The sequence below is a fragment of the Podarcis filfolensis genome, assembly GCF_964270895.1.
Source record: "Podarcis filfolensis genome assembly, chromosome: 12".
Lineage (NCBI taxonomy): Eukaryota > Metazoa > Chordata > Lepidosauria > Squamata > Lacertidae > Podarcis > Podarcis filfolensis.
In genome coordinates this window covers 26,283,504-26,305,299 of record NC_139614.1, presented here as the reverse complement: position 1 = coordinate 26,305,299, position 21,796 = coordinate 26,283,504, and the positions used below count along the sequence as shown (strand labels likewise).

The 21,796-nt window shown below is 38.0% G+C and overlaps 1 protein-coding gene across 7 annotated transcripts in view; it reads right to left on the bottom strand.

Moving 5' to 3' along the window:
* Positions 1-21,796, bottom strand: part of SNX13 (sorting nexin 13) — a 63,955-nt gene that overhangs the window by 26,641 nt on the left and 15,518 nt on the right. For all 7 annotated transcript variants that reach the window (XM_083578551.1, XM_083578555.1, XM_083578553.1 and 4 more), the window contains exons 2-10: positions 14,560-14,672; positions 13,328-13,430; positions 12,058-12,147; positions 8,828-8,949; positions 6,452-6,573; positions 5,363-5,464; positions 4,828-4,916; positions 2,154-2,237; positions 1,166-1,304 (exon numbers count right to left, since the gene is read on the bottom strand). In XM_083578551.1, coding sequence (XP_083434677.1) covers positions 1,166-1,304; positions 2,154-2,237; positions 4,828-4,916; positions 5,363-5,464; positions 6,452-6,573; positions 8,828-8,949; positions 12,058-12,147; positions 13,328-13,430; positions 14,560-14,672 — 964 coding nt within the window. The remainder of the gene's footprint in view (positions 1-1,165; positions 1,305-2,153; positions 2,238-4,827; positions 4,917-5,362; positions 5,465-6,451; positions 6,574-8,827; positions 8,950-12,057; positions 12,148-13,327; positions 13,431-14,559; positions 14,673-21,796) is intronic.

Sequence of the window (21,796 nt, the reverse complement as noted above, 5' to 3'; positions counted from 1 at the left end):
TTTACAGATGCAAATATACACTTTCATGCCTACAGTCTATGCCTTATGAAATCTCACAAGCCAGGTCTAAGATGAACAGGATTTCTAATTCATTGTTTGGGGGCTAGTCCCTTGCCTAGCCCCTTTCCCTATCCAATGCTAAGTAGAAGTAGAATAAGCTGGCCAAAATAAGTAAATATACAGAATACACATTGCAGAAATATGTGACTGTTTTGGAAAACAATGTATATGCACCATTACCAATAATGGCCACTATTCTGAAATACTAAAAGTATATAGGTGAGATTTGCAAATTTTCTGGATAAACTTTTAAGTCACTAAGAACTAAAAACCAATCTGCAATAATACCTTTTACACAAGAATGATAAACTTATTAAGTGCTTGAACCAGGCACAATCCAATTTAAACCAAAGGTCATTTGTATATTCATAATAGACCCTCTTTCCTGAACTGCTTAAGTAACCAATTTTAAATGAGACAATCTGTCAGTCTAGCACTAGAAATGTAGCTCTATGGTGCAGAATTATTGAGAACCACAGGAGGGCAAGAATGAATAGATATAGCTTCTAGATAGACAAAAGTTCCAGACTTGGAAAACCATTATTCTGAAATTCCATCCCATCCCTCCAATTAGGAAATCCACTATCTATCTTCTGTTGTCCATTTAAAAGTGGATTCTTGGAACTGAGTGAGTAAGGTTCAAAAACCTGTTCATCTATGAACTTAATGCATAGCTTTCTGCAGATCACCAGCAACCTTAGTTACCCTATGGTAATACAAGTAGCCTACTGCATAGGTTGTTGCAGAGAAAACAAGGCAATGATTTTAGGTAAATAAATGCTACCAAAGTGTCCTCATCATTTCTAGCATGGTAAGAATTACCTCAAACAAAAAAAGGTGCTTTTGCATTCCTTGTCTGTGCCTTCTAATCCAGTACACCTCTTAAAAGAACAAATGTTATCAAAAGTCACCCTATTTAGCTCAGTGTTTGCCTAGCCATTCAATGGGGGGGGGGGGGAGATTACATTTTATGAAATCACACTTGCAAATATGGTTTTTCCTCCATGCATCAGCTCTCAAACTAAGAATTCTCAGTCCTTCACATATTTAAACCAAGTAGTATGTTATTGATGCTTTAATTTGCAAATGTAATTTAAATACTAACCATCTCCAGCTGTATCTAAAGATCGAAGATACTGTAGTTCTTCTGCTGCTTTATCCCTTACTGCTTCCAACTCCCCTACTTTGTCACTTACTTTAATAATGTTCATAAAGGCCTCATAGTTGCAAATTGAATCACGAATCTAAGGAACATGGAAAAAGATAATAGATGTTAATCTACTGTTTCTCAAGCAGGCTAGACTGATATATCAAGACATAGTTCAATGCATTACAGTCCAACCTTCCTTTTTAAGTTCCCCTCAACTGGGTGTTCGTTAAATCTTCATATTGGACCTTCTAAGCAATAACCTTCACAACCCAATCTTCACTCTCCTGTTATTAACATCGAATACTTCTCCTAATTTCAAGCTATGTTCCACTCCTACTAATGCTGCTTCAAAAAATTAGGAAGTATTACCTTGAAAGAGATTAACAGCACTGGGTGTTTTTTTAAATGATTGCACTGCCAACTTCTACAATATATCTGTTGTTATTTAAGTATATTAAAAAGTGAGAACATAATGGCTTGGGTCCCATCTCAGTTTTAACCAGTTATGCCTAACTATGTTTTACAGGTGAACACACAGTATGATGGTGTATTGAGCAAAGATTGCAGCTGCTGCCACTCTGCTAATAGCTACGTCATGGTTGAGATTAGTGTTAAGTCTAAACCCAGGCACTTGGTTTGTCTTCCCCAGACAAACCATGTGAGGTAAACTAACAACAAACCCTAACTGTAAGTTTGGGGGGGGGGGTTGGAGTGGGACAGACTACAAGCCGGGGATCGGATGCAAGCACTAAGCCCAACCGTTGCTTAGCTCCTTGCAGGGTGCCAGGAATGGAGGAGAAGCAAAGTGGGTGTATCATCATCAAGCTTTGCATGTAGCTTTAATTCCTAGTTTAGCTTAACTGTGCTTTGAAGTGACATGTAAACCAGCCCTATGTGCGTAGACAAACACTCTAAAGATACTGTTCAAGTGTAAAAAGCTTACCATCCATATGAAATACTGATTAATATAATCAGGATCACTGAGCTGATTTATTAATGGAAGAAGAATTCCTCGAGCAAGGATTTCCTGAAAAATAAGGAACAATAAATTGACCAGACCTCAACTAAAACATAACACAAAACAAGCCAAATAAAAAGAAAATTAAACAAGAAATAAAATTCTCTATCAACTTTTTCTAGAAAAAAATATTTCAGAAAGCCACTTTTTGAAGCCTTGTCAGCTTCAAAGAGGCAGATTCATAAACCTATACTGTCGTACCTTGGTTTTCAAATTTAATCCGTTCCGGAAGTCCGTTCGAAACAGTTCGAAAACCAAGGTGTGGCTTCCAATTGGCTGCAGGAGTGTCCTGCAGCCAATCGGAAGCCACGCTGGACGTTCAGCTCCGGAAATCATTTGAAAACTGGAACAATCACTTCTGGTTTTCAATTGTTCGGGAGCCGAAACGTTCGAGTTCAAAGGTGTTTGGCTTCCGAGGTTCCACTGTACTTATATACAAACTCAAACTGACATAAAAGCAGAGTAGAGCAGGCTCATCTTCCCTTGATTCAGAGAATGCCAGTAAGGCCAAGCTCCTTTTACTCCATGCAATCACAATAATGGGGGTGGAGGGCGGGGAGAGACAGAAAGACACACAGAGAGAACAGGGCTGTGTCAGTTCCATCCCAACTCCATCAGCCCAGCAGCAACCCACCCACCCCCGCTCCACTATCCAAATATTACTAAAGAAAGGTGAATCCTGCTGAAGGCATGCAGAAGCTCATCATGATCTGGAATGCTCAATGATCACATGGAGTGCCTACATGTGTTCAGCAGGCTTTTCTACTGCAGACATCTCAACACATAGATAAGGAAGGGAGAAGGGGAAGCATTGCTGGTGGTGACGGGGCAACAGGCACAGCCTTGTTCTCTGCCTTATTGCAATCGCAAAAGGGCTCACGTTTAGCAAGGTAATCTTACAAATGTCTTGTCAGGGGTAAGAAGCAGCTGAGCTGCTCAAACAGGAGATAAGGGTTTAATTGTCATAGCTGGCGACTCTGCAGAGCTGGAGAATCCTAGTCTTATTAGCAAGTTCTGCTTTGTACTTAATGGGATACAATAGAAGATGCAACCTCCCTCTATAGCACAGGGAGAAAGGTTCTCAAATAAACCAATATTTGCAGAGCCTTCTGACTGATTCTCCAGTGCAACCTACCAACCAATATAAATTCCTTCCTCCCCCAATTTATGATGTGACTGACAAGCAAGAACTCTAGGGCTTAGGTGTCTTGAAAGGCTTGCTACCACAATTCCAGCTCCATCTTCAAGTCAAAACATAATTAAATATGTAAGTTAAAGATGGAATTCCTTTCTGATCTGTATTCAAACACGAGGGAGCGAGAAAAGAATAAAGAGGCAAGGTTGAAAATAGTACTGAAAAGTGTAAGGAATTCTAATAAAACAATAAATTGCTGGATGCATTTCAGCAGCAACCTTCCTCAGGGGAAATAAATAAATTACGTAAATTACGTAATTTATTTAATTTATTTACGTAATTTACATAAATAAATTAAAATAGTGCAGTTCTATACATGTCTATTCAGAAGTTTAGAAACATTAATTCAATGGAACTTATTTTGATCAAGGATTATATTAATTTAAAAATATTACCATACAGCAGTTCTTATGTGGTTTGCTGAATGCACATGTAATTAATTTTAAGATTAAGGATTAATTGTATTAATTTGCTTACTTTTTAACATAGGTTTAATGACTAATGACTATGAATACCATATACATGTTGCATTGTTAAAAAACATTGTTTAAATTACGATGGTTCATTCAGTGCCCAAGGAAGGTTTCCACAGTCTACTGGGCAAATTAATATTCTGTTAAAGCTTTTCAGTACTATTTTCAGGCTTGCCTTTTCTTCTTCTTTTACTCTTCTATATTTAGAGTTAACTGACTGTTTGGAATTAGAAGTTATTTCTCTCTTAAAATATCCTCTTTCTTCTGCTCCTCCAAAAGGTACAATAATGTATGCACCCTTTGTATAACAGGCGTGATCTAGCTCACCATGAGTGAAGCAGCTCCACCCATATTTCCAAATGCCCTTCCTGCCCTTGTATGTGTATTAGAATACATATGGAAAGGCAACATAAGTAGTAATAACTTCATCTAGCCTCCTCTTGGACATGACAGGCTGGCCATCCCTTAACAGCAAACACACTGTGAGTGAACATGAGCATATACAAGTGATAAGTATACATGTCTGGTGGTAGTGGTGGCAAGGAAAAAACTGGGCTTTAGTTGTGGGATCCTTCCTTGCTTGGGTACCCAGTGGTGGACTGAATCATGCCATTTCATTTTAATGGTCTTTTTAATCATGCCATTTCATTTTTAGTTGTTTTACACTCCACATTCATATTTAACAGAGCAACACTATATGGCCTACTCAGAAGTGAGTCTCAGAAATGAGGTAAGTAGATACAGGATAGCAACCTAAGTCATTTATACCTTAAAAACAGATTGACTGAAATTAAACAGAATTGCAAAAGCTTTAATTACCGGACAGATCTAGATATAAAAATCTTATGGTGCCTGATTATATAAACATCATGCAGTTCCTAGGCTAAGGAGTATTGGACACTCCTGGAGTAGGGTAGGAAACTAAATTTACCCTGACAAAATATCTCATGATCTTGTTCTGGAAGTCTCCAGGAGGTAGCAATAAATACAGTAAAACTTCACACAGATCCCTTAGGAATCCTAAAGGTACAAGATATAAAAGAAAACAGTGGATAACAAAATCTAATATTGTGTTAAACATATTCCTTTCAAATATTTTAAGCAATAATAGAAATCATTATATACTACAATAAATGCCACCACCACATTTTCTATGGCAATAATCCAGAAAATCACTTCTTGGTAATAATTTTCTAGGAATACAATATTAGGTTGCAATATATAATGTACAGCCACAAGTCTCACTTCTAAACTAATAGAAAAGCATTTTATTTTTCTGTTACAAATACATTATTCCTACTTCTAATTAATAACAAAATTCAATGTCAAAACTATGCAGCAGAAGTACACTTAATTGAATACGAGGGATTAACAATGATCCACTTAGAAATCTCAGTTTATTTCTAGGAGACTGGTTGCTGCTCTAATTTAGTCACAACGTAACTGAAGAAAGCAAGGGGGAAAACCTTCTTCATCTTTGGGAGATGTGCAGACGAGATCACGACAGACTCTCTTTTCCGTTTCAACTTCAACTTCAAAAAATGTATTTACAAGGTCTTCTGCCCCATCTAAATAGAATTGGAAAATTTGAGCACATCAGCTGCACTGAGATTCTTTTTCCAAATGAACCTCTATGAGAACCTTCTTAACTATTTAAATATAATTCTGCTTAGCAATTTAATTTTCTTTTCTCATGTGTGACAGGATATGTATTTCTCAATGAGGAAAATCTTGAAGCTCAGTTCAGTGACTACATTGTGTGCACTTCCACTACAGTCAAAACAGAACTCAAGAGTTCCAAGCCAGGAAATGGCCACAGCAGGGACTCTGGTCCTTGTGTTTGGTAGCATACACAAAGAATAATCACAACTGCTTTCCTTGAAAATGGAAGTCTGTGTGACAGGAAGCAACTGCTCTCTCAACCATTAGAGTACAGGCTGTACTGTAATTTGTATTTCTGATACCGTGAGTTTCCAGTTTAAGTACTTAGTTCTTTCAATAGGGAAAATCACCAGAAGACCAAATCTATTGCATCCAAAACCAGTGAATCACCTAATCTGCCTTTTCAAGCAGACTTATGTTAGCTACTACAGAATACAATTATCTAGACAGAGAAAAGAAAGCTTCTACTGCGGAGGAGCATCTATCTTGCCCAATGACTTCTGTCAAGACAGAAGAGGGCTGGCATACAATACTGTGCCCCCACAAAGATAATTTCCTGTTCCCTTTGCCTCCCTGAAAAACCCTTCCTGGGGAGCAGGAGAATAGGAAATCAGGAGGAATATGAGTGGAGACAACTTGCACTCTTGTGTCAAACAATGGAACCCATAATGTTTAAACCTGATATTTATTTATCACTAGTAGATACATATTTAATGCCAAACTAAGGCACTTGTGGCAATTAAAACCACTGTAAAAGAAGATATTACACACACTAAGCTCTTATCTGAAAGATAACAGCAGCTGAATGCATTGAGAAATAGCTATAGGCTACCTTTTACACAACTCAATTAATTACAAATTTTAACACAACATATGAAAGTTGTAGGCATTACCCTTAATCTGATCCTCTTTCTGTGTTATCCTTTGCTGAGCTTTTCTGAATACTCTTAGATGAGTGGTAAAGTCATCTACGAGCCGGGTGGTAAAATAAGGCTGCCAATCTACTTCTTTTGACCTTTCAAAATAAAGAAATACTACATAGACATAATGTTATAAAGCAGACAGACAGTGCAATTTTAAACATGCTTTCTCAACAGTAAACTACATTGCGCTCAATGTAGTTTACTCCCTAGTAGCTTAAAGTTTGTTTGGAGAGGGTTTTTTGTCTGTTTTGTTTTGTTTCACAGTGAACTGTTTTAGGAAAGAGGAATTATGATTGAGTACAGTTAGCATGTGGTTGGTTACAAAAAAATGAATTCAGTAAAAACAATTCTTTCCAGTACTTAAGTTGCACATAGTAGAATACAACAGTAGGTGGCAACCTTACATAAAAATGCTGTTCAAGACCTCTCAAGCACATGGATTAGGGAGGAAGGAATCTAGAAAGCTGTGGTCCTAAAGTAGACACCTTTGATCGAATTGGCCAGGAGGATCAATGCAGAGATCAGAGCAGGGACTTGCTCCAAAACTGTGCTTTGCTGAATTCCCATTTTCTTACGGATTTGTATTTAAGGCTGTCTGAACTTTGCCTATCTGTTTCTTTTATAAGTTATTTCAGCCACCTAAGAGCCAGTTCAAAGTGTGCTGGTCTCTAGCCATCACGTGTAGAAATCAAAATAGCAAACGTCACTGGGCCTTGATGGTGTGATGTTACTCTCAGGGAAACCTTGCATACATTTCATGCATTTTACACTCAATTGCCCCTAAAACTAAGGGCATGTCCAATTACTCATAAATATGTAAAATGTACATTAAAATTCCTTTAAGGGCAACAGCATGTCATCCAGACCTATCACTCTCAGAAAGACTTGCTGCAATAATTTCAATGCATGTGATGGCAGAAATCTCACATATAATCAGTCAATTCATAAGCATCTGGAATTACTTTTTAAATACATTGAAATATGACAGAGATGCAGCCCTTTGACCACTTCATGTTCTTTTCTAAATTTATATTTCATAAACTTCTGGATTTTAAAGGAAACATATAGTTTTTCTTTGAAAACCCATGCAGAAACAGCATGGAATGGAACTTTGTCCTATCCCATGACAAACTGGCCCAATATTTTTTTTCCTGGAACCATCCCTATTCCAGAGAGACAAAACAAAACAAAAACCAATCCCAAATGTATGACATAATGATCTGTAAGTATTAGTAACACCTGGTGAACAATCTAACCATTCAACAACAGAAGGTTATTATGTTAAAACTGTTTTGTGTAACACAATAAAATGTGTACAGTTCTGTGAAATAAAGTATCTGAAGATGTACTGGATCTAAATAAAGACTCCCTCCTAAAGAAACTTGTATTTAATGCCTAAAGGGAGATCAAGTAAGTTTGAAATAGCTAATCAGCATCTGTATATATTGGGTTAGAAGCAGATTAATCTAGTTACACTTTGCTCCCACTGAAACCAAAAGAATTTAAATCATGACAAATGATTCACATTTATTTCAATGAGAACTAAATACAACTAACCTACTGTGGCTCCAACCTATCTTTACATTTTTAATAAATCCTGAAAATATGAGTTGGAAAAAGATGTCCAACTTCTTCCTGCTTGTGAGAACAAGCAGTGAAACCACTTATTATATTTCAGTGAGCAGAAGTGAGTAATGTTAACAACTTCCAGGATATGAAGGGTCATATTTCACAGTATAAAGATGATAATATTTGTCTGAATTTCACAAGTTACACAGCACCTTATTGCCACTTAAATACTTTCTCATTATGAGATGAAAAAGTGGTTTCTTTGATCAGTAAACTGAAACAACAAAATAAGTTCATAAGTTTTTCCTACCATTTGATATAAGCAAGTTTCCAACAGTTGTTGATCATCATATGAAATGTCAATTACTTGTATACATCCAGGGATCCAGTTGATAAAGCATGAAACTCTTAATCTCAGGGTTTTGAGTTCAAGCCCCATGTTCGATAAAATATTCCTGCACTGCAGAAGATTAGACTAGACAACCTTTGTGGTCCCCTTCTATTCCTCAATTCTATGATTCTAGGTCAGAACCTATGAAATATTCCCCTCTTTTAAAAAGCTAAGTTGTCCTTGTAAGCAAGCAGCTGTAACACAAACTCACCAAACATGATATATGTGTGCAACCTTTTGTGATACCATCTGCTTTTATTGCATGCAACTTACTGATATATTTCAAGGAAGCATTATGAACCATTTTTAATCTACTTTTGTAAGCTACTGGGATAATTTTAGGGAAAGCTTTTGTGATTTGTTTGAAAAACAAAAGTAATTCTTACCTAGAAGAAAACTGAATTAGTGCATTTTGGAGAGCTTGCCTGATTTCAAGAAGAAAAGATTCATCATCACTTAGTGTGTAATACCAATACTGGACATAGTCACGCAAGGAAAACTGGATAACCTAAAATTGTATCAAATTAGATAAATAAAATATTAAAACATTCATGTATGTAATTGTTTCTACATTATCTGAAAATTGTGCTAAACAAGTAATGCTTCTAAGGGCTAAAGTCGTGATGCTGGCCTGGTTCAGACAACACAGTAAACCAAAGTTCACACAACTTTGTGGTGTTTCCCTCCTCCCTGCTAGCATTTGGAGAAAACAAACTACGATCCTTGGCTTAGCATTATATCTGAATCAGGATTCATGGTTTGCTTTGCTCCTAGCAAACCTCAATCTGTAGCCAAGGTTTGTTCTTGGGTTGCTGACCATAGATTGTTAGGAGCAAAACAACCCTCAATGCTTCACGAACAAGCAGTTAGAACCAAAAGCCCCATCTTAGGTCTCATTACAATAACTTATCAACCGTGGTTCACCATAACATGCAAATGAAGCCATTACTGTGCAACACAATTGTCGTTCAGAACGTGAGAAATTCGGAACACTAACATGAATCGCAATTCTGGGTGTGCTCAAGATCACAAGCACACTGCAGAGCTCTCCTGCTGCTGATCACATTGGCTCAAGAGTACTATACCTTTCGTGTTCTGGGTCATAGCCACTTGCTTAAATAAAGGTTCAGAGCTTAATTAGGCTTATCAGAGTGAGGGTTTTTTGCCACTATCTTGATTTACTTAAAATCAGGTTGGTTACAGTTGCATTTATACAGCGACTCTTGGTAGAGTACATCAAGGGAGAAGGAATGTTTGTGCAGGAGAGAGAAGGAACCATGTGTTGCATGATTTCACAAGTCCACTCCCTAAATGTCTAGTTTATTCTACATCTCTGTTACATGACAATACTGAAAAGCTTTTTCTGACTAAAGTAGCAGTCAGTGCATTTTTAAACATGGCAAACGTCACAATTCCTTTCCCCAAACCTACAGTGAACTGTGGCCACAGGTACCTATGATGTAAAACTGCCATCAATAGTGTTTTCCAAATTTTACAAATAGCAACACAAGGCTTACTTTGCTGTTGATTTTAATTCCACAAATCTTAGAATTAAGCACTTACATAAAGGGGTTATGTTCTCATTAACGACAACAATATATAAAAGCTTGTTGTTGTTAATGAGAGCTTAAACGCCTTATGTATTTTGCAACAGTAGAGAATAATACAGGGGGAGGGGGGGGGATCAAAGCTTGAAACGTTAAGACAAAACAGCAAACAGTAAATTACGCTTTAAATCTCCAGATATCCAAACTAATCTCAGTATTTGTCTAGGAATGATGTCAAGGACTCAAAGACACCAGGTCATGAAATCCACCCAGTGCTAAGGCAAATTTACCACCCCCCTACAAAAACATACAACCCCCCCCCCACACACACTATACAGAAGTTTCCCCTTAGCTAATGAGTACAAAAAGTACAAAAGTATTTTTCCCTCAGTAATCATGCTGCTTGCAAGCTTTGAAAGGCTTTGAAATAACCAGCAAAGCTATTTTGCATTTTGAGTATGACCCAGGGCAAGCCTTGCGTACATGTCCTCTTTCCTTCTCTTACTTAAAGTGGAAATAAAGGAGATTAGAAATCTCCATATCTGTTTGCAGCAAATGATAGGTTACAGCTTGGTCTGGGATCCTAGTTTTCTTTAACCATAGTTTGTTGAGTTTGGATTAAAGAGCAAACTGTGGTTTGCTGCAAAAAAAAAAAAAGGAATGGAAGCTTCTAATCCCCTCCCCTCATAAATGGAAAAGGGATATGCAGAGTAGGGAGTATGCAAATTAAAAATTCATGCCTGTTCCTATCACTGCATTTTATAATTGACTGGAATGGTTAACATATATTTTAGCCCTGATAAAGAGTTCTGCTCAAAATTCATAGAGCATTTGACTCTTTTTGGAGGGGGTGGGGAACCATTTATTAACTATTTATGTCCTCCTTTACATCCACAAGTGCATTTCCTCAAGGGTGCAGGACATGTTCTTTCAAAGTATGAATTTACATTAAATATAATGTGAATATAATACAGTGTCAGAAAGACTTTAATTTCTCAAGTTCTAAAAACCAGGGAGCAAGCAAGAGTAGTGATATATGTTCCTTAATTGAGGAAACCACAATTCAATTCTAGATCTTGCTTGATGCTTCTGCAGTTCTGTGCCAGTTCTGTGCTATCTGTTTCTGGTTATATACATCAACCATGTCTGGGGCAAAGACCATAAGTCAAACAGTAATCATCGTCTGCCCCTTCCCCCCACCCTCCACTTCAACCAGAACAACCACAGTCTACCTGGTGATAATTCAGAGCATAATCTAAGCATGTAGAATGACTGAATATAAACCATACATATTTTATAGTTGGCTTGTTTAGCAACTAACAACTGCTTCAGACCATAGTTTAGCATTACATGTAAACCAGCTCTTTTAGTAAGACCTTTTGAAGTGGACCCACAACAAGGAATGCAAAAACAATCCGGACAAGGTATTATTTAGCCAGTTTATTCTCTTACATTTTAAACCCAGTTTTCTTCCATCTTGCATGCCACCTTGGGTTCCATGTGGTACTCTGGCAGACACCGATTCATGGGCTAGCCAGAAACAGACCTCCTTAGCTTCAGTAAGATGGTAGCTTTAGGCACCTTCAGGTTATACTCATGTACTTATGGGGGAAACGTGTTGTATTGGCTATCTACAACTTCAACACATATCTACAATTGGCTATCTACAACTTCAACACAACTTCAATAGATATATGAGACAGATGTGATCCAATGAAAACACTAATAAGTCCTTCAGTTCCTTGGGATAACAGTCAGAAAGTCCAAGCCGCTTCAAAAGGGGCTAACCACATTTAGGACATGATTTCTACCTGATCTATCACCAGAAATAATGTGAAGTGGAAATTGGTCAGAGGCATAACATATTCAAATAAATGTGATACAGCCCAGTATGCTCATTATTTCAGCCCCAAGGAGACAAGGAATAAGAACATATGTGTACTCAATATATACTAGCTTGAAAGTTCTCCTATTTCAGCATCCCACAAAAAAATCTCTTACTACAGCAAATGTCACATAATATCATGGCTATAGTCTGATTTACAATTAAATTATTTTTCAAAACTTACTTGTTGCAAAGGTTCATCAATTATATAAGCTCCAGTCAACCTCCTATCAATCTTAATAGGCTTGCTTTCCTGTTTCATTTCTTCTATGCACTTTGGGAGAGAATGGACACTTAAATCAATGCATTAAAAAAATAAATTCTGACACATGCTTATGGTTTACAATGCAAAAAGGATTCAGCAAAGGACACACGTACTGGATTTTGTGCTTCTGCTTTGTCTATCAGCAACCCTTTGTGTGAGGATACCATATTTAAAAACCACATGGAAGTGCTGTTAAGGATAGCCATGATCAAAATCCACTGAGATTACAGAGCTTGTAGCAGGTCCAGTGTTAAACAGTGCATTAATGTAGTATAGTTTTCATCAATACATTCAGACAGACACAAAAACAGATATATATCTAAGCATATTTTAATCAAACTGCAGGAGGACCCGACATTCAAGATTAAGTTTTAGGCAACAGCTTCTAGTTAATCCACTAAAGAGAGCTTCGTTGTTCATACCTTGTCTATCTTAGCAACTTAGAATCTAAACCAAAGGCGGCAAGCTTCCCACATGTACTACAAGCACAAGCTTTACTTCGCTTTTCAGTCTAAGACTATGAAAGTCCAATTAAGTCAGCTGAAGAAGCAGATGTATCAACTTAAAAAAGATGAAAGAATGGTGATCCTGCCAGGACAGACAGCAAAAACCACTTTGGGGCTAATTTGCAGAAAATATACATAAAATACAATATTAGAAAAAGAGAGAAAGCTAAACTAAGTGATATGCAAGATGTAATGTTGCATTTAATGTATCTGGGTTTGTTCGTTGCTTTAAAAATAGCAGCTGTGCCGCTCTCCAATCTGGATTAGACCAGATTGAAATAAAGCACTAAACTCCTCTCTACATGCCCCACAGTCCCAAACCTGATCTACCCTGACAGAAATGCTATCACGCATTTCATACATCATCTTGTTTCAGAGAGAAATCACATGAGAGAAAAAGTCATTTGGGAGTTCACACACATCATCATGTTATTCTGTTTATAAAGTACTTCACGATTCTTACTTTATTTATGACTTCATTTTCAGTATAACCAAAATTGATATATCAACCATCAGCAGAAGTTGTTTAATAACAAAGGTTGGGGGGTGTTCTTTAAATTGCCTATAATACCTTTTCTTTGGTTGCTAACTTGAAAAGGAAATGTGGCAGATAGCATGAGCACAATAAAGTTTGACTTGCGGAGAATAAATTGCGAAAAATAATGCCAGTATATTTTGCTTACCTTAGTAATACCAAACGATGTTGGAGGAAGATAGGAGTGTTCACACCGTTCAAGGTACGTCTCTGAGTTGTTTTTCCCAAACAAGAGTGTTACCACAAAGCCCCTAGAAGAATGAAACTATATTGTAAGTTTCAAACAGTGAGATAAGCTACTAACTTTCTAAATAAAAAATAGCCAAAACTTGTTCCCCAAGCCTCCACCTACTCAGTGCTAAATGAATGTTGTTTAAATACTGCAAAAATATTTGTATTAAACAAACTTATTTTTTGGAACACAAATCCTGCTTAACATCTTTGAATTAACTTCATTCTTGTGAATTTACCAATTCATCCATAGCAAAAGTTAATGCAATATGGTATTAACTTATGGTAAGTTATTCACATTTACGTTTTGCTCCTCTCTTTCCAGGCACACCTCTGTGCTTAAAAGCTCTAAAGCAGCCCGCCCCCCCCCCCCCGCCTGGAGTTTCCCCTGTGAAAACCTGCTCTTTAGAGCTCAATTGGAGCAAACATCAATTTGGGTTTTCTGCAGATTGACATTTGCTCCGACTGAATTTAAAGATTGGATTTTGCAGACAAAGCTCTGGAGCAGCAGCAACAACAAAAAGGGCGCTTGGATACAGAGCTTTTAAGTGAAGACTGTGCCTGGAAGGAATGGAAGTGTGGATAAGCCCTAAGTTGAGTTGCAGCATTCACAGAAAGAAATGGGTTTATAGGAATAGATGAAAATAAAACAGAGAAATTATTTATGCATTTAAAGTGATTTCACTTTAACCTGTCTTGAAGTAAGCCTTGGGTGAATATGGGTTGTACATTTTCATAATAGTTAATTTGTCCTTGACTGACCTCTTCAATTGAGGCCTCCATACAGTCAAGGTCTGGTTGAATTTTATCTCATAATGGGTATAACAATGTGCTATCAAAAAACGTGCAGGTACAGTGCAGTAATTTACTTAAATATGCTTGAATATCTTGAAAAGAAGCAGAAAGGATGAATAATACTGCCAAACAGATGAATAATAATAACAAGGTTCTTTATCAATGTTCTGTCTTTGCAGACATCAAGAAGCTGGGGACCTATTTAAGTAACTTGTCTTGCTGACTATAATCTCTTTTTGTTTGATCCTTCTTAAAGGGAACATATTTATCAAAATAGTTCTAATTACACTGCATCGTTCTTAAGTACAATGCTTTCTTTACATATATCAAACACATACAAAATAGCATACTTACCCACCCACGAAGCAGAGAATATAAAATGCAAAGTAAAATATAGCGAATGGTCCAAATGTTATTAGAAAAAGCACGACGCCAAGGCTTCCCCATCCCCATATGGAAAGACTGGTCTGGAATACAATAAGACACAAAACAAGCAATGTTTACATTTTGTATCGGAAACAGTAACAGCCAAATCTCTCCTTACACTTTTGCTACTTAACAAAACAATGTTTTCTTTCTACTGAAATAAATAGATGACAGATAGAGGAAGCCAATTTAGAATAGCTAGGCTTACTTTAACAAGGTCTAGCAGCAGTTATACATAGCTAGTACTGAGAATGAGGGGGTAAGGGGAAGGGTGCATGTTACAGTAGCTTCCTCCCAAACCCTAAATTCCAATTTTTTTAGGGGTGAGTTGAGTCAGACACACATGGAACAGAAAGGCATGTTGGCCCCAGACTTCTTCTAATGCACATTTTAAGCACACACACCCCTCAGACAAACATGTGGCTTTACACAGAAATAAATTCTCTTGAAATTATTGAGACTTCAGTTCCAAGTTATGTTTCAGGAGCAAGGTAGAACACATTCATATGAATGGAATGTATTTTTATTTTAATAACTACAATATGGTTTGCTTTTACGACGAAGAACTGATGATCACTGAGATTCACTGAGAAACAATTAACTCAGATACATTAATGCTGAATAAGGTAATCCACAAATGGATATGCAGCCCCTAAGCCTGCCATAGGAGGTGGTCTGAAAAAAAGCTGACCGAATCGCCACAGAACAACCAATCACACAGTCGTGATATTTGTCAACAGCTTTCAGCCAGGGGGGTACCATGGGCACAATTATGTTGCTTCTTAAAGGGAAACAAAATTTTTAACATCCAAAATTTGCAACCATGGTGAGAAGTCAGTTGTGGTTTGCAAAAAATCAAAATCAAAACCCAAACCCCAGCATTGGTGACCTAAACAATAAATATTGCTAGCTTCCAAACTGAACGTGAAAAAGAAATGCCTTTGTAAGAAAGAAAGAAGGATGAAGAAAGGAAAAAGGAAGAGAGAGAGAGAGAGAGCGCCAGGCAGGCAGATGGTCAGACAGGAGGGGGAACAATACAAGTCCATGAGATGCTCCTGTGATCTTCCCTAAAGGGGTAGGCCTTATTTTTCTTTTTATTATTTATATTGTACAGTCTATAGACACAGAGCTTTATAAAGACAGGTTTGACTGGTCTCTACCTTAGAAGAAAGACAGAAGGGAAACATCAGAGGAACCGGGGAAAAGAGAGGGAATGGTAAATGGGAAGAATGTGTGATTACTTCAGTTACACATACTTTAGCTTAGGGCCAAACCAGATGTGACATTAACTGTGTGAAAGGAATCAATGTGCACACTTTGTATTAGGTACTTGGCAGCAGTGGCTTAAACACTCTCTCCTCACTCTCCGAGTCTCCACCATCCCAAACCAGCCCAGGCTCCGCTCAGCAAGTGCTGTTTACACTATACAGCATATGCACTTTGGCTGTAATATCACATCAAGTTTGACCCTCATTTAGAGCAAGGTACTTGGACCAGGAGAATGTTCAAAAATATTATACTAGGGAAGGGGGTTAAATTATTCATTCTTGAGGAATCAGGAACTAGCCAGAGATATAACATTACTGGTGCAAAAAACCTAGTTCTAGAATATAGTTGACCAGTTGTGCACACAGGGTAGTGCTTGTTAAACCTTTTTCAGCCCAAGGGGCCATTCCTTCATGGACAACCTTCTGGGGGCCACATGCCAGTGAAGGGTGTGGTCACAGACAATGGATGTGACTTTTACCTCTATATAAGAATCCCAAGGGCTAGAAGGCCTGGATACTCTCATTTGGTCCCCTGGCCAGATGTTCCCTACTCTATGCTAAAGGTTGAACTTGGTCAGCTCAGTTGAACTTGGTTAGAGTATCATTAAATGCTAGTTAATTCTTCCACCAATATCACTGGGCTCAAACACCTTTAATTTGGCACCGTTATTTCATTAGTGTGTGAGAAAATGCTGCAATATAAAACATAGTTATGACTGCTATACAGAATTCTGTACAGACTTCTCTTCCCTTCTCCTTCCCTCTGTTCAAATGCAATCCCTGAGGGGAAGGGGGTGGGGTGAAAGCAAAACTGCAAGTCTTTAGATGCATCAGAGGTTTATCTAGGTTAGTTATGTCACTTAAGAGTTAGGATGCCAGCAGCAGCACAGCCTTTACTGTAAGAGATGTTTATGCTGCCAGTGTGCTTACTTAGCCTTAATATCATTTTGCAAGGATTTGTAAGATATACATCTTACAATATCCCAAAGCAAACAGATTCCTCAGAACTGTGGTGTGCATGAAAACCATCTCTCTCTCTCTTTTTCTTTTTCTTTTTTAAGAAAATGGGAATATGAGCATCTAGGGACTTCAGTACACTTTAATGCTTACTAATTAAAATAATTACCGTACGTTCAGTGGTAAATGTCAACACTACCTTCTCTACACAAGGTGCTTGTGGGCAGTATGGTTGTTTTTCTTGCTTTTTTTAAAAAAATAGTCCTTTTAACAGCAAGAGAGAACCTGGCTCTGCATTAAACAGAATCATAGAATCAAAGAGTTTGAAGGGACCCTAGGACTAATCTAGTCTAACTGCAATGTGCACACACAGCAAAATTCCAAGACTGGGGGCAATGCAGAAAGGATCCGGGATAATCTCATAATGTTTGAGAATGAGGAAAGAGAAACAAACTTCTGCTGGAACTTCTGGGCAAATTTCACCATGCTATTTCACTGAATAGTGCCTGGCTTCCCCAGTAGCAAAAGTAGGATCAAGTTGCTCCTAGAAAGAAAGCTAGAGCAATCAGTCTTTTTTTCTGCAAGACAGATAACTGAACTGTGAGTGATAGAGCTTATTTAGATGGAGCCAGCTCACTAAAAATAGAGCACACGAATCTATAAATAATTTCATGCAAAGCACAACAGAAACCATTAATTGTGCTACTGTAGGATGTGAAACTTGCCACATATGAAAATGAAGAGGAAAGATGTTCTATATAGTTTCAGTAACACATAAATGGGGGTGGGAGATATCTACAGCAGAATTGTCTTCATCATGATTGACTTTATTCCAACCACTAGGTGCCCAGGCTACTGCTGCTTTTCATTTTTCCAGGGACACTGTCGACAAGTGGAACCCACTACCCCTTGCCTAAATTGCTTCATTATGTAAGAAAGACAGAACTGCTTATCAAAGGGTGATGATCCCAACCTCATAGCATAGCCTAGGCCATAGCCTCTTTCCCTCAAATATAGAGCCTCAGTGTCTGGATTCAGTTATTTCAGGCTACAGTACGCAAATGCATTTTCTCTGCACACAGCATATGAAGGAGAAGATATATTCTGACTATGATTTTGCTCCCCATGCTCAGGAGATATATATGAGAAAGAAACAGTCAAGCACTAATTCTACCATCTTAGCTGAAATAGTACAGTGAAACAAAAGCAGCATAGCATGATATGTACTTCTGCTCCCAATATGCACACATTATCTTCAGGCACTGAGACAATCCTGAAGGTCTGGTCACTAGACTGAATGCACAACATAAACACAGCAGCATCTGTCGTCTCTGCTATACCAGATCTTACCACATAGCCATAAATCAAATTGGACCACAGAAGGTTAGTGCGTACATACTCTTGCGAAGACCACAACAGAGAACATTTGAACTTAGACTAATCCTTTTCATTTCCAAGCCAAGAGATAAAGATCACTCAGGTGCAGTTTATTGGTTAAGTAGATTATTTCTATTTTGAGTTTTACTAGTGTCACATTACTAAAAGTGTGGTTTCAAAACACACGTCACAATGCTACCAAAGTTAAGTACCTTATATCTACACTGAAAAACATGTTGAACTCTCCTGTTGAAATCACTGGAGCTTACAAATGGTTCATTCATAGATATAGATATATAGCTATAATATCACCATTCAGCTATAATCCCAGGACAGTTTATAAAACCCCTTGAAAGTTAAAATCAGCTAAAAGCCATAACATTATAAAAGCAACATCATTAAAAGTGCCGCTTAAAAGCTCAGGAAAATGAAAATTACTTTTCCTGGTGCTAAAAGAATAATAAAGTGAGAGTCAGTGAATTCAGTATAGCTAAGCATAATGCAATCATAATCCCCAGTCCCCGTTAATAATGTGACAGCTTTTTTATGAACAAACTGTAGTTTCCAAACAGTATTCAAAAGTAGCCCCAGGTTTAGAACATTATATTGGTCTAACCTGCAAGTTATCAGAGCATGGATAACTGAGGCCAGGCAATGTCTGATCACATAGGCTGGTCCCTTACCTTTCCCGCCCCGACCTGGCCACAGTGATCCATGCAACGGTCACCTCCAGGCTTGATTACTGTAATTCGCTCTACACGGGGCTGCCCTTGAAGCTGTCCTAGAAACTCCAGCAGGTGCAGAATGCTGCAGCGAGGCTCCCCATCTGCCATGGGAGCATATTCACCCAGTGCTTTTTCAGCTGCACTGGCTCCCGGTGGAGTACAGGGTCAGATTTAAGATGCTGGTTTTGACCTTTAAAGCCCTTCATGGCCTAGGTACCCTCGTACCTATGGGACCGCCTCTCCTGGTATGCCCCACGGAGAGCCTCAAGGTCCATAAATAGCAACACCCTAGTGGTCCCGGGCCCTAAGGAAGTTAGATTAGCTTCAACCAGAGCCAGGGCCTTTTCAACTCTGGCTCCGGCCTGGTGGAACGCTCTGCCTCATGAGACCAGGGCCCTGCAGGATCTGATTTCTTTCCGCAGGGCCTGTAAGACAGAGTTGGCCTGGCCTTTGGTTTGGAGCCAATTTGATTCCCTTCCCCTCTTTCTTTTTTCTTTTCCTTTCTCCTCCTGCAATGAGGCTACATTTTAATATTTTAATGTTTCAATATTTTAATGTTGTATTTTAATTTTGTTTTTAAGTTGTATTCATTCAACTTATTTTTATTATTGCTTGTTAGCCGCCCTGAGCCCGGCCTTGGCTGGGGAAGGTGGGGTATAAATAAAAATTATTATTATTATTATTATTATTATTATTATTATTATTAATCTAGCTGCGGCCCTAAACTGGTAAAAGACAGGCCTTGCTCTTTAAAAGCAGAGCAGGAGGGGCATGTCAAGTGTTGGGACAATGCCTTTGCTTAGAACTTTGCTTAAGAACTGTTGCACTGTATATCCTGTACTTGGTGGTGATACTGTTTGCTGATGTTATCAATAAAGCTTTTGGGATTTGCTTAGCCAAGCATCTTTCGTCTGAGGGTGGGAGCCTGGACATTAACAATCCTGTTCGTTAAATTCATTTGTATTGACTCTAGAAGCAATTTGTTCTAAATCTTGCAAGCTTTTCTTCATTCTGGTAGAGAAGACTACTGTAGGAGCAATATTTACCAACAGCCTACTGTAGAGATCAGAGCTAATCTAGGCCCATGACCACTAGCTGACCCCTCATAATTCTAGACTAGAAGCAGAAGAAATGGGTGGTCATAACAATGGCTCTTTCTGCAGACCACTTGGGAGAGTGGGGTATCTTTCATTCTTTACTAAAACACATAATCAAGTAAAATCAGTTGCTAAACCGCTAACTTCTTCAAGTTTATACATAAGATAATGGGAACTTAACTGTGGCAATCAATCAGTTCCTCTTAATATTATAACAATATTTGCTATCATTACCTCTTAGTCTGCTGGGGACAGGGAGCAAGAGAACACTTCCTCCCTTCGACCAAAGATCCTGGAATAACATCTGGAGACAAAATGCACCTCATTTCTACAGTCCAAACTACAATATACAATTTATAAGGGCTCAACTTTCTCCATCTAGATTGCAAGCAACTCCAAAAGCATATTTTAAAACCCCATGTTTCATAATCATTCATATAGTAATTTGGAAACAGTACTAAAACAAAAAAATCTTAATGAGGAACTAGCCTATTCAATTTTAAGATCTTATTCTTTGTTATAGGTTATCTTTGTTATCTTCCCTTTATTCAAAAAGAAAAGGCAACAAGTGAAGGAGTACTTTGGAATCCATGTATGGTTTACCATTTAAATTGATTATTCCCAGAGGGAAGTAAAATCTGTTTATCAACAATAAACGGGAGATAGTACACTATAGGGAACTAAGGGATATTTTGGGGAAATGCTAACACATTTTGTCCAAGGCTGAAAATGACAGATGAATCTTGAACAAGCTGGGACTCCAGCAAGAGTAAAATACTCAGAAAACAGGACATTTTACAATGTTGGTCTAGAACTGAACATAAAAAGAATAGCCCTGTTGGATCTGGCCAGTGGCTCTTCCTAGTCCAGCATCCCTGTTCTCACAGTGGCCAACCAGATGCCCATAGGAGGCCTGCAAGCAGAACTTGAGCACAAAGGCACTCTCCCCACCTGCCATTTCCAAAAACTGGCATTAAAAGTGATGTATGCCTCTCAGTAACATGTCACTTTGTTTTATGCCCTGCAGCTGCAGAAAAATAATTTTGTTTCCTGGTAGATTCTTCTCACCTTCCCAGAGAGTATACTATGCAGGTATGATGTAGGCCCAAATAGATTGCTTTTTACTAGCTGGCTGAAGAAGGAACCAGTGTTTTCTTAAACTTGTAGGCACAGAACACAAACATCTTATTCCCAAAACCACGGTAACAATGTTGACCATTGACTTTTGCACATAACCTGCATTCCAATTAAACTTTTTATCAGAAAAAGTTTCTATCTCATTCTCCTATCTCAAGAATTACTGAAGTGCTTGTAAGTCACTGAGTCAAACATATCCAGATTAATGGTTTAAGGTGGCTTCTTACAACGTAGCATTCTTCGACACAGAAATGCTTCTAGAAAATTCCCACAGAAGCAGTTCATTTGGGGAAAAAACCTTTTGTTAGAATTGGACATCTCCATAGATCCACCTCCTCCCCAAAAGATTGAGAGATCCAGAATACTAATCTTGCATTCTATTTTTAAATCTGTCTTTCACAGAAAACAGCATGGCTGATTAATTTTAACAACTTGCATGTTGGGTTGTACTCTTTCCTGCTGACATGGGGACAGTATCAGGAGATATTTAAAACATCTGAAGGTGCAAATATATATGACAAAACTGGTTGTGACATGTACAATGAGTTATATTTCTCAAGAGATGTGCTAAAATTATGAACAACTTTTGAACTTATAATAAACA